Consider the following 27,054-nt stretch of genomic DNA (forward strand, 5'->3'; position numbering starts at 1 on the left):
AAGGATTGTTATATTCTGTAAGTATTGTGTGTGTATAGAGTTATCAAGGATTGTTATTTTCTGTAGCTATTGTGTGTGTATAGAGTTATCAAGGATTGTTGTTTTCTGTAGCTATTGTGTGTGTATAGAGTTATCAAGGATTGTTATTTTCTGTAGGTATTGCGTGTGTATAGAGTTATCAAGGATTGTTATTTTCTGTAGGTATTGTGTGTGTATAGAGTTATCAAGGATTGTTGTTTTCTGTAGCTATTGTGTGTGTATAGAGTTATCAAGGATTGTTGTTTTCTGTAGCTATTGTGTGTGTATAGAGTTATCAAGGATTGTTATTTTCTGTAGGTATTGCGTGTGTATAGAGTTATCAAGGATTGTTATTTTCTGTAGGTATTGTGTGTGTATAGAGTTATCAAGGATTGTTGTTTTCTTTAGGTTGGGTATTGCATGTGTGAGGAGTTATCAATGATTGATAGTTTCTTAAGGTATTGTGTGTGTGGAGTAATTAATGATTGTTATTTTCTTTAGGTATTGTATGTGGAGTTATCAAGGGTTGTTATTTTCTTTATGTATTGTATGTGTGGAGTATTGTTTGTTTGTTTTGGAATTTCGCACAAAGCTACTCGAGGGCTATCTGTGCTAGCCGTCCCTAATTTAGCAGTGTAAGACTAGAGGGAAGGCAGCTAGTCATCACCACCCACCGCCAACTCTTGGGCTACTCTTTTACCAACGAATAGTGGGATTGACCGTCACATTATACACCCCCACGGCTGGGAGGGCGAGCATGTTTAGCGCGACGCGGGCGCGAACCCGCGACCCTCAGATTACGAGTCGCACGCCTTACGCGCTTGGCCATGCCAGGCCCATGTGTGGAGTAATCAAAGATTTTTATTTTCTTTAGGTATTGTCCATGTGTGGAGTTATCAGTGATTGATATTTTCTTAAGGTATTGTGTGTGTGTGTGGAGTAATCAATGATTGTTATTTTCTTTAGGTATTGTGTGTGTTGTTATCAAGGATTGTTATTTTCTTTACGTCTTGTGTGTGTGTGTGGAGTAATCAAGGATTGTTATTTTTTAGGTATTGCAAGTGTGTAGGGTAATGAAGGATTGTTATTTTCTTTAGGTATTGTGTGTGTGGAGTTATCAACGATTGATATTTTTAGGCGTTGTGTGTGTGAAGTAATCAATGATTCTTATTTTCTTTAGGTATTGTGTGTGTGTGTGTGTTTGGTGTTATCAATGATTCATGTTTTCTTTAGGTATTGTGTGTGTGTGTGGAGTTATCAATGATTGATATTTTCTTTAGGTATTGTGTGTGTGTGTGGAGTTATCAATGATTGATATTTTCTTTAGGTTTTGTGTGTGCATGTGTGGAGTAATCAAGGATTGTTATTTTTTTAGGTATTGCAAGTGTGTGGGGTAGTGAAGGATTGTTATTTTCTTTAGGTATTGTGTGTGTATGTGAAGTTATTAATGATTAATATTTTCTTTAGGTATTTTGTGTGTGTGTGGAGTTATCAATAATTGATATTTTCTTTAGGTTTTGTGTGTGCGTGTGTGGAGAAATCAAGGATTGTTATTTTTTTAGGTATTGCAAGTGTATGGGGTAGTGAAGGATTGTTATTTTCTTTAGGTATTGTGTGTGTATGTGTGTAGTTATTAATGATTAATATTTTCTTTAGGTATTGTGTGTGTGTATGTGAAGTTATTAATGATTAATATTTTCTTTAGGTATTTTGTGTGTGCGTGTGTGGAGAAATCAAGGATTGTTATTTTCTTTACGTATTATTTGTGTATGTGGAATTATCAATGATTGATATTTTCTTTAGGTATGTGCATGTGTGGAGTAATCAAGGATTGTTATTTTCTATTGTGTGTGTATAGAAATTTTATTGTAATCAAACTGATCTCATTAAAAATATTCTAGGTATTGTGTGTGTTATTAATGATTGTTATTTTCGCAGAACAAAGGGAAATTCAGTAAGAAGGAAGAGTAAGTATTATGTGTGTGTGTGGAGTAATCAATTATTATTTTCTTTAGGTATTGTGTGTGTATAGAGTAATCATGTCACTGATATTAACTCTATTGGTTTCATTGCTTCGTCATATTTCCGCATTTAAGGCTTTAACATTAAAGTTGGTTGTACATATATATGAAGAAAAAAATATGAATAATTATTTAATAGTTTTAGTCTAAAGTAAAAATTACTTCGGAAAATTTTCAAAATCGTTTGACGTATAAACTAAGGATTGTGTTTCAATTAAAATACTAGAATATAGCAGCCAGTAAACCAACGTTTTCTACGAGACGAAAAATAAATAATTTCAAGATGACGTGAAACTGGTGATTTCTTGACCAATAGATGCTAGCTCACACAACTTCAGTTTACGTGAAACTGGTGGTTTTGTGACCAATGAGTGCTAGCTCACGCAACTTCAGTATAACGTGAAACTGGTAGTTTTGTGACCAATAAGTGCTAGTTTACACAACTCGGAGATGACGTGAAACTGGTGGTTTTGTGAACAATAGGTGCTAGCTTACACAACTTGGATATGACGTGAAACTGGTGGTTTTGTGACCAATATGTGCTAGCTCACACAACTTGGAGATGACAGCTGATACAGATTATTGGTATTCCTTAACAGAAACGATGATATAATTAAGTCGACCAAAAGGTACAACTGGGCAACTAACATTGCATTCTCTCCATTTCATTACCTTTAGGTTAGACTGTCCCATCTTGTTTCTTAGAATGCCATTATTTCTTAACCTAGTGTGAAGTAAAACGTCATTATTTATTAAAATCGTGCATTTTATTGAGGAACCTGAAATGTTCAAGTGTTTAAAAACTCCTCAATTAAAGCGATTAGACGAATTAACCTCTGTAATTTACCAATATGATATTTATGTAAACATAAAAATACTATTTTTTCCTGACAAACGAGCTCACCATCATGACTTTAACGTATTTGCTTTCGATACGTGAGTTTAGCTTGACATGTTTAATATGTTTCTTCCGATAGGTGAGCTTGGCTTCATGTGTTTTGGCATCTATTTAACCTATCGCATCAGGAACGCTAAAACGGATTATTTTAGAGAGAAAACTGTACTTTGTGCTGCCATCTATATCGAAGTGATTGTCTCTTTCGTAATACACGCAATCAGGTAATCAAAGTTGTTTTAATTTTGATAAAATTAGAACTTTAATCCAAAACATTCTCTCTCGATGTCATTTAACACAAAAAATTATTTCCAATAATAGACGTTTAGTCAATAAGTTTTTGTGTTTTTTTAGATCCAAATTAATATTTTATTCGTTACATCCACTCAGTTTATTATCTTATTTCACCCTCTGGTGGTACAAACAAAATTGTACGCTTGTAAAATTAATATTTGGAATGTTTCTTAGCAAAATATTACAGATTGTATAGTTAATTGAACTTGTCTTATATCTTTCCTTAACAGTACCAATTTATTGTTTTCTAAAATTGTGGATACGTTTGAGAATATATCTGTTAATAAGTAATCATTTCCTTCTTATTTCTGTGCAGGTAGCGTTCGAATCATTTGTTTGCTGAAGGCTTAAACCAGTATTATTACAAATCAACCACATACCAAGATATAAAGCGCGTGAGATTTGAGTTATGATTATCGATGTTTTAATTTCTATCGTTTTAATGTGTGTTGTTTTAATTTGTGCTGTTTAAAGATGCGGAAAAAACGCACATTATTGCGTTTTCAACATATATGTGAGTAAAAACACTTACGCCTACAAATTATTGTCTTCTCAATCTAATGTGACTAAAGACTACACCTACACGTAGTGCTCTCGACGTTATGTTACTAAAGACACTTACTGCACCTGCACATTATGTTCCCGACGTAATGTTATTAAAGACACTCACTACATATACACGTTATGTTTTCGATGTAATGTGACTAAAGACACTTACTGCACCTACACATTATGTTCAACGGTACTAACCTTCTCTGATTACTATGAAGGGTCAGCTCAAGTTCGGCTAATTAATCGTGCAAATTGTTTTACTATAGAATACTACAGTATGGTAAAAGTGTTTGTTTGTTTGTTTGTTTGTTTTGGAATTTCGCACAAAGCTACTCGAGGGCTATCTGTGCTAGCCGTCCCTAATTTAGCAGTGTAAGACTAGAGGGAAGGCAGCTAGTCATCACCACCCACCGCCAACTCTTGGGCTACTCTTTTGCCAACGAATAGTGAGATTGACCGTCACATAATAACGTCCCCACGGCTGAAAAGGCGAGCATGTTTGGTGCGACCGGGATGCGAACCCGCGATCCTCAGATTACGAGTCGCACGCCTTAACACGCTTGGCCATGCGGGGCCCTGGTAAAAGTGAGAAAGAAGAGCTGGTAGCACAACACTGCATTCTTTATACCTGAGAAGATCCAATGGGTGAAAAGGAACTAGTCTGGTCACGTGGAATTAAAATCGACGTGAGCAACAATCTTATCCAAGACGGAATTGGAGAACTTTTTGCCGACAAATATTCGAAAATATACTGGGTATCTTTTCTTGCTACACTTATATATTATGTTTTCGACGTTATGTGACTAAAGACAGTTACTGAACCTACACATTATGTTCTCGACGTCATGTGACTAATGATACTTACTGAACCTACACATTATGTTCTCGACATCAGGTGACTTAAAACTTACTACACCTACACATTATGTTCTTGACGTAATGTGACTAAAGACACTTACTGAACCTACACATTTATGTTCTCGACGTCATGTGACTAAAGACACTTACTACACCTACATATTATTGTGTTCGAAACGCCATGTGACTGAAGACACTTACTACACCTACATATTATTGTGTTCGAAACGCCATGTGACTGAAGACACTTACTACACCTACATATTATTGTGTTCCAAACGCCATGTGACTAAAGACACTTACTACATCTACACATTATGTTCTCGACGTCATGTGACAGTTTATGATTTTATTTTCTTCCAGACACTCGATGAGATTCTCCTTGGGTCCAGATTTCGTATTCTTTCTGTTCTTCATCCGATGCCAACTCACTGTTTCTGGTATTTTAACCGTAATTTTTGGTCCAAAGGTAAGATTTAATGTTTTTAGTCTGACTTTTCACGTCTCGTTTATTACAGTAACGATAAAACACTTGTATGCATTATAATCTTATTATTAAACTTACGAACTGCCAAACTGTCGACCCTACTCTGTCGCACGAGGATCTTTGCTCGAGATAGCTGAGGTGACACAAAGATAATGAATTTTTAGAAGCTTTTTGTTTTAATTATGGCTGTTTGGTATTCTCAGATATACTTGAGATCTAACATGTGTTGTAACTGGAGGAATGACAGGAAACGTTGTGCAGAATTAAATTGATTTTCCTACCTGATTGATTTGAAAGAAGATGACTACACGCAGTATAAAAAATTCTTTATTTAAAGAACGAGACAAACAAACAGTTTAATGATGTTAAACACAGCTAAATGAAAGCAGTTCTTTTTTTAGAAAAACAGCCAAAATCCTGGTTTTGCTAAGAAAATTAATAACTTTAAAGAAACTAAAATAGCTCATTTCATTCAGAGTTCAAGCAATATGTCCACGTCGATTTTATCTCATGTAAAAAAATAAGAGTGACAATAAACTCCAGGTATCGCTATCTTCTCACATCTTTAACCTTAATATAAGGTACGTAACTTACAATGACGTCTTTTTTGGAAACATCTGATGAAATTAAAGAAAACTGATCTAATACAGTGTGTAAATCGAACACTAACAGGTTATATACTTGTACTTTAACCACTATATCTCATATTAGGATCACAGTTATGTTTGTTTGTTTGTTTTTGAATTTCGTGCAAAGCTACACGAAGGTTATCTGCGTTAGTCGTCCCTAATTTTGTAGTGTAAGACTAGAGAGAAGACAGCTAGTCATCACCATCCACCGCCAACTCTTGGGCTACATTTCAAACAACGAATAGTGGGATAGACCTTCACTTTATAACGTCCCCACGGCTGAAAGGGCTAGCATGTTTGGTGTGACGGGGATTCAAACTTACGACCTTCAGATTACGAGTCGAGTGCCTTAACCACCTGTCCATGCCGGGCCCACAGTTATGCTTAAACGCGTGTACATTTTTGGGAAAAGTTTGAAAACTTTCAATTAATGTAAAAGAAAAGAATAAACAACGTCAAAAATCGAATATGACAATAGATGTTTTTCTGAAAAATGGACCGGATGGTCCGGTGTTCGAGAAACGACGCTACTGAATCTGCTATGCATTTTCAGCTGTGAGAGATTTATAAAAATGATCGCGTGACTCGATTCCAAAAAACTGAACAAAGGCCTCTGATGTTACAGCGGGTACTGCTGTCAGGCTGCTTCAAGTTAGTCAGTATTTTAAAATTACAGATGACTGTGTGTGAACTCGGGGTTTTGTGACCTGGTCATTTAGTTCATTTTTTCGCAAATATACCACTGACTCTCAAAACTCCGAATTTTAATTTGATCTGAAAAATTTGGGAATAATCAGCCTAGTGGGCGCTCGACTCGCAATCTGGGGTTCGAGGCTTCGCATTCCTGACATCGAACGTGTTCAGCCTTTCAGCCGCGGGGGCGTTATTAAAGCTTCGGTCAATCTCACTTTTCATTGGTAAAAGAGTAGCCCAAGAGTTAGCGGTGGGTGATGTTGACTAGCTGTCTTCTCTCTAGACCGTCACTATTACATTATGGACGGCTAGCGCAGATACCCTTCATGTAGCTTTGCGCGAAATTAAAAAACAGACCAAAATTTGGGATTATTCCTTTTAAATCTGGTTTACGTCTGTTGGCTGTTATTATATGTTCATCAACCCTTTTTCTTTATTTTTACAACTGAAAGATCAGTACTAAACACAAATAAAGTAAAAACTAAAACCAGATTAGGCATTAACAGATAACTTAACAAGGGTAGTTAGAATTTTTTGATTTACTGAAAATAACTGTAATAGGCATGACGGTATTGGACCAAGTTGGTAGTTAGCATACTCGAAAATTTATGGTTCTTAATCCACTGCTGTAGACACACGCTCATCACTCTGACGTCGTGTGAACGTTATAAGAATGACGATCGTATCCCAGTTTTCGGTCACATAATAGTATTCTAAAAACTGGCGATGTGTGCTGTTGCCTGGTTTCGTAATAATGTCTGCTATTGTCTAGGTAGTGCTTGTGTAGTTTTTAGTCAAGTTGTGAAACAAGTAAACAAGTAGTATTAATGTTATTAAGTAGATAACACCACTCTAGAACAGTACGTGTTTATACAGAATAAAAACATTCAAACTTCTAGCTAGTAATTCAAGCAGCATTTCATATGTAATAACCTTACCTGTAAGATAGTCTTGCTATTTTATTGTAGCGAGTTAAACTAACGTAGGATAAACTTTCTAACAGGACCAGTACACTGATGGACATAGTAAGATAAATGGAAATTAGAATTATTTTGGTGGAAGAGTCAATCAGTGTTTTAAGTATCATGGTGTTAACGTCAGAAAGTTTAATAAGGGGCAGTTATTCTACGTTTAACCTTTTTTTATATTGTAATTTGTCTCGAAACAGATTCAGTCTTTTCTTTGTTACTGACACAGCATTTTATCTTCGGGCTTAGAATACTAGAAATCTAGTTTCGATACCCGTGGTGGGCAGAACACAAATAGTCTATTGTGTAGCTTTGTGCTTAAAAAATAGGTCAACTTAGCCTTTTCTTTCTCTTGTAATATACGCCAAAGAAACACATTCAGTCCTTTATTTCTAGATAAATGTGTACCATAAACGTATTTAGTTCCTTCTCTCTAGGGTAATGTGCGATAAAAACACATTGAGTCCTTTATTTATGGTTTAATATATGCCAAAAACACATTCAGTCCTTTGTTTCTAGTATAATAAATAGCAAAAACATTCAGTCCATTATTTCTAGATCAATGTGTGCCATAAACGTATTTAGTTCCTTCTCTCTAGTGTAATATGAGATGAAAACACATTGAGTTATTTTTTTATTCTGGTGTTAAAAGACCAAAACCATATTCAATACTTTCTTTCTTGTTTAATACATGCCAAGAATCTATTCAGTCCTTTGTTTCTGGTAAAACATCATGATGATAAATTGTAATACAGAAAAAGTCATTTCAGAAAGTGTTTTTTTGTAAAACGAATATATTTAAACTAAACTGAATGGAATTGTTTCTCATATATATTCTACTTAAGAAATATTACTGTAATTATTTTGTCATCAGGTAGTTTGTCTCGTATATTATGATTGTTTTCCATAAGTAGCATATTTATTTGTACATGTTTTTAACGGAATAATCAGTTAGACTAAGAGCCAACATTTCAGGAACTAAACGTGAACTTTTAAGCACTCTGACTTAACTCTCGGTTACTCGTCACGTACGAATTGTATTCCAAACAGTGAGATGATAACGAAACACCTGATTAACAAATTAAGAGCTGAAGTTCTTGACTCATGTTATTAATTTTATTTAGCTTTTTAAGAACTTTTCTCTTTCGAATAGGGTCCGGCATGGCCAGGTGGTTAAGGCACTCGACTCGTAATCTGGGGGTCGCGGATTAGAATCCCCGTCATACCAAACGTGCTCACCCTTTCAGCCGTGGGTGCATTATAATGTGACGGTCAATCCCACTATTCGTTGGTAAAAGAGTAGCCCAAGAGTTGGCAGTGGGTGGTGATGACTAACTGCCTTTCCTCTAGTCTTACTCTGTAAAATTAGGGACTGCTAGCGCAGATAGCCCTGATGTAGCTTTTCGCGAAATACAAAACAAACCAAACTAATTTTTGTATATGAATTACTAATTTATATTCTAATCTCCTCGTTTTAGCTGTGGTATCATTACCGCCCCCCGGATCCGAGTGAGAGACCACACACTAGGCATTTCTCGTCTTGTGACGTCCAGGACCACCTTCCAGAGGTTATGAAACTTCACGAGGCAATAATGTCCAATGGCGAACTAGATCTTGCCAGTATTAGTCTTGCTGATATGGATCCCGAAGACATCACGGTAAGTAATAAAACGAACAGAAGGGGAGGGAGGAATTGGCAGTAAACTGAAAATAACGTACGTAGCACGTGACATAACCTAATTGTCGCCGGGCAACCGAAATAAGTTTAAAGTAATGAGCGATAAGTTTTAATTTTACTCTCGTAAAAGCTTTATTCTCATGAAAAATAAAGAAAAAAGATTAATGGTAAAGGACCATAGGTATAAGACTAACCTATGTTTGACCTTTTTACGTTTATACTCCTAAATTTTATATTTACACTAAATATACCTTTTTACTTAAAATGTCTACTTTCTAGCTTATGGTTTTAAGTTCCATTAAGTCATGAATATTATTTGAATTAAAATTTCAATGTGTGATTATTAATATCAACTATATTGCAAGATTTAAAATATTTTCTCTTTTTACTGAATATATTGGAATTTTAATGGGCCTTGTAAGAAAAACGCACCCTTTCTTATTGTATATTTCTAGGCTTAAAAGTGTCTGAGTATAAGCAATGTTTACTTATAAACAATGTGTTCACGTTTGAAAAAAAAGTATTTGAATTAACACCAATGCTGTCTTTTACGACCGCGTTCATGAACACCAGTAAGCATTTATCATTTAAATTGTTACCATACAAATTAGCATTCTGGTAGTATGTATTAACTTGTTTGGTTTTAAAGTGATGGTTGTTTTTCTTTAGAATTTTGGAATCTTCTATGGCTTCTTACTTGGGCACAGTTTTTACTTTCTTTCAAACACCACACATTTTGGTTTCCTGCTGATCGTGTCCATCATCTTACCTTTTCATCTTTTAACTCTACTTTTTTTTAAGCAAAGTAACAAGATTCGCAAATATTTGAACTCTGCTTAAATTTGAATATAAATCTCTTGTATCAAACCGATTTTAGTAAATCTTATTTTGGTAATTGTTGGACCGAGTGCAACCCAGTGGTTAACGTGCTTAACTGTGGACCCGAATGTCCTTGGTTTGCATCCAATTACCCAAAAAAACATTTGTCGTACTTTGGGGTCATGGGTGCGTTAAAAGAGAGAAAGTTAAATCTTACTACTCATCCTAATAGGAGTATTCCAAGAGGTGGCAGGTGGCGGTGTTGACTAGTCTATTCCGTGAAAAATATGAGCTAGCTAGCGTAAACAACCCTCGTGTAGCTTTCAATGAAACAAAAAAAACTTATTTATTAATAACGGTGAAAAGAACTCATATCTAATTAATTAGCAGTATAAATTTAGTCTTAACTCCTTTTATGTAGTGGTGCAGTGTGAATAATTATATCATAAAAAGCAACAATATTTTCTTATCTTTCATTGGTTATAATCAACGTTTTATTTGTTATATGTCTGAATACTTTTAATACTTGAAACTGGGTTTTGATACTCTGGTTGGACACGGAACAGATAGCCCATTGTATTTAACAACAAACAAACATTGTTGAAGAGATGGCGGTTGTTAGAAGGTTTATCACTTTAGACAGACGAATGCACATTGTTTTCTCAATCTTTACAATACTTGTTTCATGCGGGTATTTCTTGTAAACAGTATCGTAAACTATTTAAGCTCCGTAGCTTTGAGAGAGCTATCAAGTGTATACTGTAAAGTATTCTCATGTGTAAAGAGAAGCAAAAACCATATTTATTTCGCTTATAAATTGTTTAAATTATTTAAAGTTCACTAAACCTTTGTATTTATAACAGAGTATGCGTAACATACCACCAGATGACGCTACACTACACTTTCAGGGATGGGGACATGTCTCGCCAAAAACGATGACGTCATATTTTCACAACTTGTCACTAGCGGGCAAATTGTACATCAAATGTTTAAGCTCTTAGTTCCAAATCTTTCTGAGCTTATCACATTAAAAGTACTGTTAGGGTTGTATTCAAATTTTTATTATTTAATCTTTAACACTAGGAAATTGCAAGATAAATTGAACTACGTTGCCAGCACTTTTTCTTTCAGTCAAAACTAATTTCATATCGTTATTAATAGTCATAACAAACTTTCTTCTAGGAACTTCTGTTTCTCTCCTTCTTTGAATAGGATCGGATGTTGCCTATTGTGTAGCGTGTCTGGCTGCGGATCACACATTATTCTTTTCAAAGATCCGAGCAAAGCCATTTTAGCGGTGGATATTATGACCTTGGTGCCTTAAAATTGGTCAGCTGTTTAACATCGGAGAAAACTATATCAGAAACTTCAGGATCTATGAATTGTTCGGTTTGTTTTACACCACGTGTGTATAAGACACCGTAAGGGATAAAAGAATTCAATCCATATTGACCGAATAAAATGGTTTGATGAACATCAAATATCTCCTGTTGGGACAACAGCAAGTTTATAGACTTAAAGCGCTTAAATCCAGGGTTCGATTCCCTTATCCGGACACAGTAGATAGTTCAATGTGGCTTTGCTTCAAAAATAAACAAAACTAAATACCAATAACTTTTGGGTAATTGCTCACATGGGGGGATAAACTAAATTTAAATTATTTTGATCATTTCCTTATCAGGGGATGTTCGTTATGAAATATTATAAACAGTTGTCTACCATAAAGCAACAGCTATGCTAAATACCAATTCAGGAGATACGTTTTCCAAACTACTTTTTTCATAAAAATTATTACGGGATGAATAATATGTAGTAACTTGTAAACAAAACTCTGTAGCTAAAAACCGTGTTGTGTATATGTTTGTTTGTTGTTACGTACAATAGCTTGTCTGTGCTCTCCATGGGTATCGAAACCCGATTTTTAGCGTTATAAACCTTTAGTCTTACTGGTGACACACTGTAGCGGGACACATTTTATTTTGAGGTTTATGGGTAGTATGTCTTTATCACTTGGAAGTCAAACGGAACGTTTCATCTTATGAGTTCTACTTTACCATCTACCGGAAACTTCAGCACGTTGTGTGGAACTTTTCTTTAACGTTTAACTGTTTTAGATTGTTTTGAATTTTGCGAAAAACTACAAGAGGAATATTTGCGTTAGTTGTCCTTAATTTGGCAGTGATAGACTAGAGAGCCACTCGGCATGGTTTCCTGTAGGTAGTGAGGAGACCTTCCAGACAAGGTTCTGTTTTTTCGGTTTACCTGTTCTGGGATTTGAATGTCCACCCACGTGTTTGCCGTGCGTGGCGAGCCATAAAGGAGAGGAGAGGATCTCGATGGTTGAGGGATTCAACTTCAACATACCACTTTGGCTTTGAATTCCAAGGGTCAGTCAGCTGGTCCTGTTGGGATAGCATCAACCGAGTACCAGTGTTGGGCATTCTCATCGGGTGTTGTGGACATTATGTCTGATGCTGGCTTTTGGGTATAGTGCTCACAAAACGATCACTTTGCTGCAGTGTTCTTCTTTGGTATTGTATCGTGTCTTCTCATAGGATTCCATGGTGGATAGAGTCAGTGAGCACTGAGTATTTCTTCTTTCATTATGGTTTCCTCAAATCCAAATAAAAATAAAATGACAATAAAACAGATCATTGGTAAACCTCCATGTCTTGAAGACTCTGGACAGCTATCTTAACCTTCTTCTACTTCTGTACCTCATGTTCTCATACTACATTCTTTGTCAGACAAACCATCAGAGTAAATGTTTCCCGTTTTTATTCAGAAGGGATTACAGGGACTTGCTGGCTTCCCTAAGTCAGTGAAGAAGCTACGTTCTGAGGACATTTTGGTGGAAACATCTACCTCAAAACAAAATGAGCTACTCTTGAATTTGAAGATCATTGGAGATATACCATTTTAGGTTACTTCTCACGCTACTTTGAATTCCTCGCGAGAAATTATTGTTGAGAATGGCTTGAAGAACATCTCAAAGTCAGAGATTTTCGCTGATTACTCAACCCAGTGAGTTTCTGTAGTGAAGTGTATCTCCTCTCCTAAGGATGGAATTACGCTGCCTACCGTTGTTCTAATTTTTACGTTTAAATCACCACGTCCAGCTGCTGCTGTCACGGCGGGTTATCTAAACTGTTAAGGTACGGCCATATATTTTCAAGCCTCTCAGCTGTTCCCAGTGTCAGCAGTTTGGTCACTCAAAGGCATCATTTTGTGTTCTCTGACGTGTGCTCGTTGGCAGAGACCATGATGCCTATGAGTGCAAACTGGATGCTCACTGTGTTAATTGTGGTGGCTCTTACTCCTCTTACTTTCGTTCTTGCTTTAGATTGGTGGAGGAGAAAGAGGTATAACATTTGAAAATGATCAGCAACATTTCTTACCTTGAGGCTCAGAAGTTATTGTTTCCAATTCCATCTTGGACATATGCTGTTGCACTACACTCCACTGCTACAATGGGAGGACAGACACATCTTTCTGTACCTCTAACAGAGTCGTAAGCCATGCGAGGAGTCTTTTTGCCCTCTATGGATAAGCATGTTGGCACGTTTTTGTCTCCACCATCCCTTCCAGTGACTTAGTGGAAGATTTTCCATGATTGATATCACCCAACCCATGTACCTTGGTTGGACTAATCAAACTAGCCTTTTTTCATGCTTTCTCAGAGCCATGGATAGACGGCAGTGTGATAGCAGTGATTGGCTGTATTGTCCAGCCATCTGCTCATTCTGTTGTAAAGACCTCGGCATGTTTTCCACAATATTCTTATCCATGTTGGAGTTCTTCTGCTCAAAAACGGGCCTGGGTTATCTTTCACATATATCCCAATCTTTAAAACTGTGTTGTTTCCAGTGGTCCCATGCCTGTGCAGGTTAGATGTCAAATACAAAGGAAGTCTTGGATTAAGTTCACGACTAGCATCTCTTCTACCAACAGTTTCAAAATCCTATGGGACAAGATTCGAAATATCAATGGGAAGTATACTTCCCATCCCCTTTTCATTTTGTTATCCAATGACCAGGAAGTTGCTAATGTCCAGAGCTTTTTTCGTGCATCTAGTACATCTGTTTATTTCCCCCGCCTTCTTGGCCATCAAGTTTCGGGCAAAGCAATTGCTTTGGTAGAACTCGAGTTTGATCTTCATCAATCTGGCAGTACATCAGTTGGACCTCATGATGTTCACTATGAAATGCTGCACCACCTCTCTCCTCCTTCTCTTGCAATTCTTCTGGTTGTTTTTAACCAGATCTGGCAGGGGAATGTTTTTCTTGATACTTGGTGCCATGCTATTATCTTCCCTTTCCCTAAGCCTGGGGTGGATCCCAAGATACTTTCTAACTAGCGCCCAATTGTTCTGACTAGCTGGCTCTGTAAGGTTGTCGAGAGAATGTTTAATGCTTGTCTTGGTTGGTTCCTCGAATCAGACAACCTCATTTCACCCATCCAGTGCTCTCATTGACAGTAATTTACTGTGAACCACCTGATTTGACTTGAAACGTTAATCAGGAAAGCCTTCCTCAAGAGGAAACAATTTATTTTGTGTCTGTGACCTTAAAAAGGCTCATGACACTACATAGAGGTACGGAATTTTGTGGGACCTCCACTCCTATGAATTACATGACAATCTACCCGTTTTCGTCCAGAATATTTTACTGGACAGACGAATTCAAGTTTGTGTTGGTTCGACACTTTCCTGTCCATTCTTTTCCACAGGAATTTGAGATCTTTCAGGGCTGTCTCTTGAGTGTCACACTTTTCAGTATCAAGATTAATGCTATCACTACACAACATTAACCTACTGTTGCAAACAAGGTCTATGTCTATAACTTCCACATCTGATTTCGGTCATCACACATGAGGTTTCTTGAGTGGTGGCAGCTTCAGTTTACCCTCAATCACTTGTTGAAGTGAACCACATAAGATGGTTTTATTTTTTCTTTCTCCAAAACTGTACGCATTCACTTTTGCCACTAATGGGGTATACACCCTGATCCCAAGCTCCATTTTATTAATTTTATTCTCCCTTTTGTCCGTGAGGCAAAGTTCTTGGAGTTTATCTTTGATAGTAAGCTGATTTTAATCCTCACATTAAACAGCTACATGTAAAGTTTATGAAGATACTGGACATCCTCTGTGTCCTATTTTTCACCTCTTGAGGAGCTGATCAATGTTCCATGCTCAGGATATATCATGTCCTCATTTGATTCAAACTAAACTATGGATCTCTGGTCTATGATTCAGCCAGGAGCTCGGCCTTGAACATACTGGACCCCATTCACCATATAGGGCTTCAACTTTGCAAGGGATCTTTCTGCACTTCTCCACTTAAGAAGTTGTACATTAAGTAAGTCCCACAATACAACTCTTCACCTCCACTGTTTGCAACTTTCTTTGTAGTATGTCATTAAACTTCAGTCCTTACCACAGCATCTCACGTGGGGTTGTATCTTCTTTCCTCAGTGGGTTATGTTCTTTTGAAATAAATGGTCTGCCATTCTTCCCTCTAGCCTTTTTATTACTGTCTCCACCTGTGCCTTTTCTTTGAGTCATTTGAGAAAGGTGGATATTCCCAGTTGGAAGTACCATCTTCTCTCTGCTGAACATCTTTCGATTCATTCTTCCATCTCCGTTTATACAGATGGTTCGAAATCGAGTAACTCTGTGGGCTCTGCCATGGCTTTTTGTGACTCAGTGGTTGTTAACAGGATCCCTTCTACTGTTTCTGTGTTCATTCCTTGTTGAATGCCATTTCTCTTGCCCTGGATCACCTAGAAGCTATGCAGTACACAGATTGTACTATTTACACCAACTCTCTCAGCTCTCAACTGATTCTGGAATCGCTTAGCGTTAGTTCTCACCCTGTCATAAACGACTGGTCCATTTTTCTTTAATTTGTATGCATATTAATTTTGTCTCGATACCTGGACACGTCAGTATTCGCGGAAATGAGCTCACTGACGCCGCAGTTAAGTCTATCTGCTTATATTCTGTCACAGCTGTGCCTTTCTCTTATATGGTCTATGACCCTGTATTTAAGACTCGGCTTCACGCCAGTTGGTAGTCGACTTGGAGAGAGCAACATCGTAACAAGCTTTTCCAGTTCAAACCTTTTGTTGTTTTTTGGCCATCTTGTTTCCGTAAGGATCAGAAGGAGGAAGTTGTCCTGACCAGGCTAATGATTAGTCATAGTTTTTAACTCATCGTTTTCTTTTATCTGGGACTGATCTACCAATGTGTGGTCTATGTGACACTCAAATCACAATAACTCGCGTCTTACTGTTGTGACTTCATTACGACCGTGAGCAACGGCACCATTTCAGACATGTTTTTTCTACGGGTTTATCCCTGGTGTTGGAGAGTGTTACTGGCGGTAGTGACACTGCCCAACTTGCTTGTGATTTTAACTTTTTAAGTGGCATTGGCCTTTTTAATTCTATTTAAATCTTTTATCCGATTTTTGGACATTGTTTTGCTTCAACTTGGCTTATTTTTAATTTTTATAATAATTTTACCTTTCTTTCTTTTACTGTCGTTTGGCGCAGATAGCCAAGTTGTTTTGCGCCAGTAAACGCCAAACAACTTAACCAAGTAATAAACTAGAGGGAAGGCGGTTGATCATCAATACCCACTATCAACTATTGGGTTACCCTTTTACCAACGAATAGTGAGATTGAGTGTAACAGTATAACGCCCCAAAGTTGTAAGGGCGAGCATGTTCGATGTGACGGTGATTCGAACCCGCGATCCAGAGATAGTAAGTCGAGCGCCGCGTAACCATCAGGCTATGGTAGGATTTAAAGTCCAATTTTATTTAATATCTGTATACTAACCTGTAATATCCTGTTTTCTCTTTTATAGGCAGAACTTCGCCGTGTTTACACCCAGCTTCAAATACTTCGAAACAAAACCATGAGGAAAGACAATCCCCACATTTCTAAACGACGTGGGGGGCGGAAGGTGACCCACAGGCGGTTCTCTCTGCAAGCTTTTCACAAGAAACAACATCACCACGATTACGATCACGAGTTTACCGAAATTTCAAAAACGCCTGAAGAGTCATTTGCGAGTATAGAGGGCGTTCCTATTCAGGGTGATGGGCCGTCGATCCGTACAGACGAACTAATAATGCCTGCTGCATCGGTCAGTTTTAAAAGTGGGTTTAAGTGAAAAATTTCGGACAGATGAAATACTAGTTCAGCACGACTGCAAAAATTCTTCATATCAGTGAGACGAACTATTGTTTTAGGCCTACCAGTTAATAATTTATTCGTTTTTTTTTATTTTATTTTAAGAGTTTCTTATAAGTTTCGATTGTAAGGTTAAATTCTCCCTGTCTCTCCACTTACAGCTAAAACTTTACGTTGAACAATGTTGATGGATCAAGTAAGACACGATAGATAATATATTTGTATGAAACATATCTTCTAATTTCAATTTGTTTCATTGATGTGACTTAAATGCATTCTTCGTACGCTATAAGGAACTTTCAAGAGTGAGAGCATTATTGACTGTTCAGTGTTAGTTCCTGGTCTTTAAGCACTCTTTTAAAAATTAACCCGATTGGTTAATGCCAAACCTGGTTGGGAATATATGTTTCCAAAGATGCATCTCATTGGTTAAAGCCAGTCCTTATTTGTAAGGTATACTTTTAGAGACGTACCTTATTGGTCAGTGCTAGTCTCTGAAAGGAGTATTATGATGTTACTTATTTGAGATAGGTGAAATATTTAAAATAGAATCAATTACTGCACTTAGCAAAAGCACGTATTTTATATTAAAAAATGAATAATTTTAGTTATAGAATAAGATATTCACTTTTAAATTTTTGAATATGAAATTTTCAGCACGTTTATTACCTCCATCCTTAGTCGAAGCCTCTAGGGCCTAACTTTGCCATTTTTTATGATTTGTGTGTGTGTGTGTGTGTGTGGGGCGTACAAATTGTACTGTATAGGTTGTGCAGCGTTCCACTTTGGAATATGTCGATTATTCATCAGGCACATACGATTCACATAAACATTAAAATACATTACCATGACACAATGCCATGCCGGCGATCACTGTACGTTAAGCTTCGAAGCACGCTTATTGTGAGAATGGTTACTGCATTAAAACCTAAATATTGTTTGTATATATACGAGTAGTTAGTCAAAGTATAAAGAAATAGAAAATATTGTATATATTTAATTATCATACAATAAGGATAAACACAAACTTAAGTGTCTGGTGGTTGTATGCGTTTCTCCAAAATTCTTATGTTGATATTTGCTTTTTTAAAAAATTCAAAACAGTAACTAAACTGTTAGCATTTGTCCAAGATATACTAACTGTTCTATGAACAAGTGTATGTGTGTTTTCTTATATCAAAGCTACATTGGGATATCCGTGAACAAACGATGTATTTTGGAACAAAAACAAAAGCTCTCCAAATAACAATAAAAAAAGACTCATGGTATGTTGACAATATCGCATTAAGTTAATATATAATATTGTTTATGGCTTCAGAAGACGTTTTGTGGTTTGTGTTGCCACACAGGGGATCCGAAGGTTTTGATTCGCGTCCCGCTGATGTACAAACGCGCTCGGCACTTTGGAACAGTACATTCGATATCGATCAGATAAGAGTAGCCCAAGAGTTGGCGGTGGGTGCTGTTGACTAATTGCTTTCCCTATATACTATCTGTTCCGAATTAAGGACAGTTATGCACAGGCAGCTCTATGTATAGCTTTATGTGAAAGTTCTGAAACACGATAGAATTTAACACATTTTTTGCCATTGTTATAAATAAACAAATAAAGCGAAAAATTACATCATCTATATAATAAGATTTGATGTCTGTGTGTGTGTGTCGCGTAAATTGTCCTAGACTGTTGGACGCGCCCACTTCTAAATGGTACCATTGTTTCAGTTTCGAGATTTGCAGAAATCCCTTCTCTTAAACTGCAGAACTCGTCAACTTTTAAGTGATGCCAAATAAATCGTCACGGCTCGAGGTTTGCAGAAAGGTAAAACATTTCACTTAGTCCCTTGGGAAACTGGGGTGTTTCACAAAGGTAAAACATTTCACTTAGTCCCTTGGGAAACTGGGGTGTTTCACAAAGGTAAAACATTTCACTTAGTCCCTTGGGAAACTGGGATGTTTCACAAAGGTAAAACATTTCATTTAGTCCCTTGGGAAACTGGAGTGTTTCACAAAAGTAAAACATTTTACTTAGTCCCTTGGGAAACTGGGGTATTTCACAAAGGTAAAACATTTCACTTAATCTGTTAGGGAACCGAAGTATTTCACAAATACTATTTTCCAGGGATTCCCCGAAATTGGACTCGAAATCTGGCATTTATTTAGATTATTACGAATTAACGTTTGTAACTTAGTTAAAGAAATTAAATTTGCATTATAATGCAATGATCATTAAACTGAAAAAAGCAAAAATTAGTATTTCAAGTAAAGTTAGATTTGCTTTATAGCGGCCCTGTACATGTAGGCCATGGATCCACGGGTTTGCTAATCGCATAATATTTTGTAGGTTTGCAACCACCAGAAACCGTTTTCTTTGTATGTATTTGAATTTGCCTAACGTGTTAATTATTTACCGAACATAGCAAATATCGCAGATCTTCTTGTTATTTGTTAGCCAATACGAGCCTGTAACAAGGTATGTAATAACTTTAAGGTATTTGACAGATTCTGTGTGTATAATGTGACACATTTTTAATTTATTGATTATGAGAACGGTTTCGTTGAAATTATTCTTTATGTAATTGAAAAATTGTTTGTATGTTTTTGAACTATTTAATAATAAAATAACACGTAGAATTATTTACTCAATATTGTAGTTGTTTGTTTTTTGAATTTCGTGCAAAGCTACATGAGGGATATCTGCGCTAGCCATCCATAATTTATCAGCGTAAGACTCAAGGGAAGGCAGCTAGTCATCACCACCCACCCCCAACTCTTGGGCTACTCTTTTACCAACGGATATTGGGATTTACCATCACATTATAACAACCCCATGGTTGAAAGGGCAATCATGTTTGGTGTGAAGGGGATTCGAACTTGCTACCCTCAGATTACGAGTCGAGTGCCTCAACCAGCTGGCCATGCCGAGCATCACTATTATAATACAGTGTTTATAAATTCTTGGTCCATACGTCACTTTGCGAGATTTCTACGATTATACGTAATAAATATTTATTCTTAAAGTCATTTTATAAAAGTAAGAATAGCTTATCATCAAAAGTTTGTCTAATTTCTACAAGTATGATAAATTTGTACACTGTAATTTTTCACTTGCAGTAATGACACAAACTAATCAACTGCTTCCGTCTACTGAGAGATACAATGCTACCCAAAGTCTTAAGGTCAATGAGCATAAAGAAAAAATGTGCATTTTGCGTTGTTAGACTCAACCACTTATTCGAGTAGAGCTTCGAAAGATGAAAATAAGAAAAGGGAAAAGTTTGTTTGTTTGTTTTTGGAATTTTGCACAAAGCTACTCAAGGGCTATCTGTGCTAGCCGTCCCTAATTTAGCAGTGTAAGACTAGAGGGAAGGCAGCTAGTTATCACCACCCACCCCAACTCTTGGGCTACTCTTTTACCAACGAATAGTAGGATTGACCGTCACATTATAACGCCCCCACGGCTGAAAGGGCGAGCATGTTTGGCGCGACGGGGATGCGAACCCGCGACCCTCAGATTACGAGTCTTAACACGTTTGGCCATGCCGGGTTGGTGTAGAAGGAGGCGTGGCCTTTGAAGACGTTTACAGTTTTTAAAGCCTTTCTCTCGTAGATGCCGTCTTATTGTTCTTGAGCTGCATTCTGCGTCCGTAATCTGGTTCGACGATCGGCTAGTGTCTTGCCGGACAACCCGTCGAATCCTCCTGCTCAACGCCGGCGAAATTTTCTTGGGCCGACCATTTGAAATTCTTGTTCCGTACCCGTCAGGGTCTTTTAAGAAATTTGCAACAGCAGTTTTACTACGCCCAATCTCACCAGCGATGGCACGTTGAGAGAGACCTTGCTTTTGCAGCTCGACAATTCTGCCACATTCAAACTCTCTCAACTTTCTAGCCTTTGCCATGTTTTTACCTGATGTAACACAGGAGGTGTCAGAGGGAGATGTCGACAACGCTAATGCTTGAACACAAATGACTAAATTTCGTTACGTGTTTACCGATTAACGCTTCGTTTCAGTGTGGTCTTAAACTTTTGACCAGCTAGTATTTAGGTTAATTTCATAGTGTTCACATTTCCCCTATTAAATGCTAAAAAAGTTTTTTATTTATATTTTTCCTTTTTGTATTTTCATCTTTTGAAGCTCTACTCAAATAAGTGGTTGAGTTTAACAACGCAAAATGCATATTTTTTCTTTATGTTCATTGGCCAAAATCTTAAGGCCAATGTAGAATCGAGGCTTTAAATTGTTAGCCAAAGCAATAACTGACCTTTTTTTATATCCTTCTTCCCCACTGTGTTTGCTGCTTGTGCTGTCTAGTAGTGCTCCCAAGTGGTATGTCTGCGGACTTACAACGCTAAAAACCGGGCTTCGATACCCGTTGCGGGCAGAACACAGATAGCCCTTTGTGTAGCTTTGTGCTTAATTCAAAACAACAACTGTCTAGTAGTAAGCTAGGTAATTAAAAATGTCATGAGAGTATGAGATAACCTAAAGTAACCAAGCTATACTTGTTTGTTAGTTTCAACTTTTTTATTGTAATAAAAATTAATATGTTTATAACAGACAAATTATTTTTATTCAGTTATGTATTTTTTTTATATGTATAATTTATTTTAATAACCATTTCATGAAAAATTTAGATCGATTTAAATTTTTTAATTTGTTGGCCCTTCCTTAAAATTTTATGCCACAGAGAAGAAAACATAGCTACCCTACTTAGTTAAACCTATTTTACGTTCAACTATTCCATTTGCAGTAAATCAGTTCCGCCGAATTCACAGCTGTACGATACTGCTTGGGAGTCCCCCAATGGCACAACGCTAAACACCGGGTTTCAATACTCGTGATGAGCAGAGTACAGATAGCCCATTATGTAGCTTAGTACTTAATTCCAAATACTGCCTGGGAAGTGTGTGCATTTTTCTTATAGCAAAGCAATATGCTTTGTTATATGCTGCGTCCACCGAGGGGAATTGAACCCCTGATTGTAGTGTTGTAAGTCCGTAGACATTCCGCTGTCCAGCTGGGGAGCTGTTTGGGAAAGTAAGTCAAAGAAGCACAGTAAGAGTGTGTGTGTTTTCTTATAGCATAGCCACATCGGGCTATTTGCTGAATCCACCGAGGGGAATTGAACCCCTTATAAATCCGTAGACCTACCACTCTTATAGTAATGGGAAGCGAAACGTTTGTAGGGTTTGACATAAAGTCCTTTAATCATCACTAATAACCCAAAATTCTCTAGTTATTTGAACATGTGACCCTCACAAACAGAACTGATGAACTGTGAATTCGACGAAACTAGTTGACTGTAGGTGGAGTAGTAAAACACACAATATAATAGGTTTGTAAGTTATTCTTTGATTCTATCTTTTCTTCACTGAAGTTGATGTTTTAGAGAGGAAAGACAAATGCACAACTAATTTACCAAGTAGCTCGTTGAATAATTACAAATAATTATTTGTGACATTATATCCACACATTATTGAAATACTTTAGGGTATCAGAAATGAGTATATTAAACTCTATTAATTGAAATATAGTTTTGTTCTAAAGATTTAGTTTTAAAAATGCTAATGGTCTCAGTAAGCACTGATTTGAAATGATGAATATCGGTTGATTTCATGGCTAATAAGTGTCGGTTGGTCATTCTTGATTTCTCCGACTTTGTTGAGATACGCAAGTCTATTTTCACTTTTTCTCCTATAATATAATATAATATTTCCACTTTTGATTGTCTGTTCCAATTTTAGCTCCTAAATTTCGGAACTTTTTCTACTGTATAAAAGTCCGTCAAAGAGGGATTTTGCACGACCAGGTCAGAAGTGGTGTTATGTGGTCTTGTTTGTTTTGAATTTTGTGGAAAGCTACACGAGGCCTGTCTGCACTAGCCGTCCCTAGTTTAGCAGTGTAAGACTAGAGGGAAGGCAGTTATTCATCACCACCCACCGCCAACACTTGGGCTACTCTTTTACCAACGAATCGGGGGATTGATCGTCACATTCTAAAGCCCCCATGGCTGAAAGGACGAGCATGTTTGGCGCGACGGAGATTTAAATCAGCGACCCTCGGATAAATGTTCCAATTAATTTTCAAATATTATCGTTAATATAACATCAGTAATTTAGTTTTTAAAGATTCGTAGACTGAAAGAATCCAAACCATTGTTTTATCTGAACATCATCTTAAACAACAATTATAAACATCCTTAAGATGTGTGTGTGTTTTGTACGTTAATTTCGAGAAATTCTAATTAGAAAAAAACCGGATAATTTAACTGTTTATTGCATTCTATATTATCACAAGTGTGATAATTAAAATCAAATAATTATTTATAAATTAATTGCTTTACCTAGCTCTGGTGAGCGAAACGAGGTAGAAGTAAGTATAAAAATTGTGGTACTAACGTTCTCGCATGTACACTGCATGTGGCAAGACATATCGATTTGGTTTGAATTTCGCGTAAAGCTACACTAGGGCTATCTGTGCCAACTATCCCTCATTTAGTAGTGTAAGATTAGAGGGAAGTCAAATAGTCATCACCACCCACCGCCAACTCTTGGGGTACTCTTTTACCAACGAATAATGGGATTGACAGTCACTTTCTAACACCCCGACGGCTGAAAAAGCGAGCATGTTTGGTGCGATGGGGATTCGAATCTGTGACTCTCGGATTAGGAGTCGAGCGACTTAACCACCTGGTCATGCCGGGCTTAAGCCATGTCGGGGCTGTTAATTATCGAATATCAATGAAAACTTTCTGTCTGTCTGTCTATGGACGGATCTCCTCGTAAACAATTTCATCAATTCAGACTAAACTTAGCATATTAAGTTAGTAGTCCAAAGCCAAACTATATTCATCTTAAATTTTATCATATATCGAAAAATAAAAATATTTCCTAGAATAACCTCTATGTTGTTACTGCAGCAGCTATCGTAAATAGTTGAGTTTCAACAAAATTTTACAAGTCAAAAACTGAAAAAAAAACTACGCATTTTGGCTTGTTTCCCATAATAACGAAAATGTGCAGTAATGAAACGCCAAACTACAATGCGGAGAATAAAGATATTGCTGCTGTTTACACTATGGTTAGAATAAAGTCTTAAGCCTGAATTAGAGATGTATTTCATAAGAAAAATATATATTTTTTTAATTAGTCTTCTTAATCTAAAATATAGTTTTCCGTAGAAGCAAAGTTAAGTATTATTATTCAGTTTAATGTATTAAATATTCCAAATTCAGATAGTGTAAATATTGACTAAATTTCTACTGTGAAATAGGCTGTTTTGAGCAAAAAGTGACGCAACTGCTTTGCCATTTCTGTCAAGTTTCCCCACTCGACTGCTACATTATGATCCATTTTCTCTGTCTTAAAACAATTTCCTTTGAGAACAAACGTTACTGAAAATCCTCACAAAGATTTGGCTCATTTTTAACAAATTTGTTTTCCTCGTTTTTAAGACAAAACGACGGAAGAGTATACTCTCCTTGAAATGACGTGCAAAACTTTTAAGGTGAGACATTTAAAATACATTACAAAAGCTTCAAAAAAGAAAGCCCATCGTGGACTGATAGTTTACTTTTACCATTAGACTTTCACTGGATCTATAGAGCTATCACCAAAGCCAAAGGTGGGTATGCAATTTTCTGTTAAAAAAAGCAGTCACGTTGCAAATCTACGTCATTCTCTAAAATAATTTCCATATAAAGCAAATAATCGGTATATATACAAACTTTCTTTCTTCTTGCAGATAGGAATTTTTTCAAAATTTGTTATTTCAGCAGGTATATATTTGTCCAGTTGCCACAGAACTCGTTGATCAAGAAAGCTGTTAAGTTTCTTTTGCTCTACCTACTTATTGTACTGCGTTATTCACCAAGAGTAGCTAGCATCTTTTGTCCTTCCACAGTAAAGATAGCTGCGAGGTCACACATAGGATGTTAAATTAGACTTTTTTTTCTTTTCTACTGGCACTCATGAGATTTCTTCAGATCGTGAATTTCATTTGAAATGGCCAGCTATGGTATTCTTAGATTAACTGATTTTCACAAAGAGTGTTAGATGAGTTCTCTTTGTAAAGGTAATCCTAGAATAAGTTTGAGTTTAACCAAATTTACTGAGTTTTAAGCTAAATGAATAAGCAGACAGAATACGTTGTGTAAAGTAAAGAATAATCTTTAATTATATTTAAAACAAAATTGTGCATACTTGCAGAGATCGAAGATTGATTGCTTTTCTTATACATCATCAGTGAATCAGTTAGAGCCCGGCATGGCGAGGTAATTAGGGCGCTCGATTCCTAATATGAGGGTCGTGGGTTCGAATCCCCGTCATAACAAACATGCTCGCCTTTTCAGCCGTTCGAGCGTTATAACGTAATGGCCAATCCCACTATTCGTTGGTAAAGGTTTTTCAAAAAACCCAAACAATAACACACAGTGTCCTGCAAATTGTTTTGGCTGCAAGTTATATTACCACGTCTCAATTTTTCCTGTTAAGTGAGAAGTCTTGGATTCACAAAAAAATCTCTAAACTTTCTAATATCAATAAGTTGATAGCAGAGCATCACAAAGGGAGGAAACATACTGATCCGTTTGTTTTTGAATTTCGCGTAAAGCTACACGAGGGCTGTCTGCGCTAGCCGTCCTTAATTTAACAGTGTAAGACTAAAGGGAAGGCAGTTAGCTAGTCATCATCACCAACAGCCAACTCTCATGCTACTCTTTTACCAACGAATAAGCTAATTACCTGGCCATGCCGGGCCATGTGTTATTGTTGGGGTGACAGTTTCGAGATTTATCACTTTCTATAGCTCGAACTGTGCTAATCTAAAGTATCACAAATTTTCAGTGTGTGTACTTCAGTAGATTCTTACTTCACGTACTGAATTTCAAGATAATCCATTAAGAAATAAATGAAATATAAGATATCTAGTTGTGATTGAAGTTCATCCTTTTTTTTTTTTCTTCGGACTAAAAGCACGGATATTTTAAGTGTTAGAAAAACATATTTAACTTTTATGGATTATTTTCAAATTTACGACCCACAATTAGATGTTAAAATTGGTCTACATATAAGCCACGTGTTGAAAGTCGTTCAACAAACCTCCCAAATTTTTGACCAAAATGTTTGTGCACGCCTATGCAAAACGTCATACGCTATCACATTAAAATTGTTATTGTTGTTTCAGCTAAGACCAAAAGTGGACTTTTTAGTTTGTGTCATTTACATTAAAGACGGTTGAAATATATCAGCAACATTATAGGGTGAAAGCAGATGCAGATAAATTCATTTATTTGCTTCCTAGGGCGCGTTTTTATTTTCTCCAGCATCTTGCTCCAAGTCCAACAGAAAACGCGGTCTGGCTAACTAATGGATGAATATGTGTTTTACAATTATTATCATTTTTATAAGTGTAGTTACCAGTTTGGCCACAAATTATACTTTTATTCCTGTAAGTCATACACTCAGTCCTTTTTTTGGCCACACCTTTTTTCACACTTCAAGTGTTTTGTATTAGATTGAATTCACGCTTAGCAATTAGTGCTTGTAACGTGACTGATATTTCCCATTAATCGTAGGGAAGGATCTAACATCTTGACATTTACTCTGTCAGTGGAGTACACTGCTGCCATTGACCTTTACGCACGTGCTGTGTCATAGCAAACATTCTATTATCTATAGAAGAATAACAAAGAAATCTAGGTGAGAACTAAACTGTTATACTTTACGTCTAACTTTTCAGTAAAGGCAAATGTTTATCGAGTTAAGTAAAGTACATTTTAATAAAGATTGTGCATTTGTGTTTGGTTTCTTTTTATTTCTTTTCTCACAAACTCTGTTAATCAGAGAATATATAATTATTTCATATTAAATATTCTGACGAAGCCCCCGTTATTCTAAGGACTTGTAATACTTATGGTTGTGTGAAAATACCACAAATTAC

The 27,054-nt window shown here is 36.6% G+C and overlaps 1 protein-coding gene across 3 annotated transcripts in view; it reads left to right on the forward strand.

The window, feature by feature from the left end:
- The window catches only part of LOC143240800 (metabotropic glycine receptor-like), an 88,661-nt gene extending 63,879 nt beyond the window's left edge, over positions 1 to 24,782 (forward strand). For all 3 annotated transcript variants that reach the window (XM_076483878.1, XM_076483880.1, XM_076483879.1), the window contains exons 8-11: positions 3,017 to 3,158; positions 5,002 to 5,107; positions 8,894 to 9,073; positions 16,786 to 24,782. In XM_076483878.1, coding sequence (XP_076339993.1) covers positions 3,017 to 3,158; positions 5,002 to 5,107; positions 8,894 to 9,073; positions 16,786 to 17,094 — 737 coding nt within the window. In that variant the 3' untranslated portion in view covers positions 17,095 to 24,782. The remainder of the gene's footprint in view (positions 1 to 3,016; positions 3,159 to 5,001; positions 5,108 to 8,893; positions 9,074 to 16,785) is intronic.
- Positions 24,783 to 27,054: the final 2,272 nt, after the last annotated feature.

This window comes from Tachypleus tridentatus, chromosome 13, assembly GCF_004210375.1.
Source record: "Tachypleus tridentatus isolate NWPU-2018 chromosome 13, ASM421037v1, whole genome shotgun sequence".
Taxonomy (NCBI): Eukaryota; Metazoa; Arthropoda; class Merostomata; order Xiphosura; family Limulidae; genus Tachypleus; species Tachypleus tridentatus.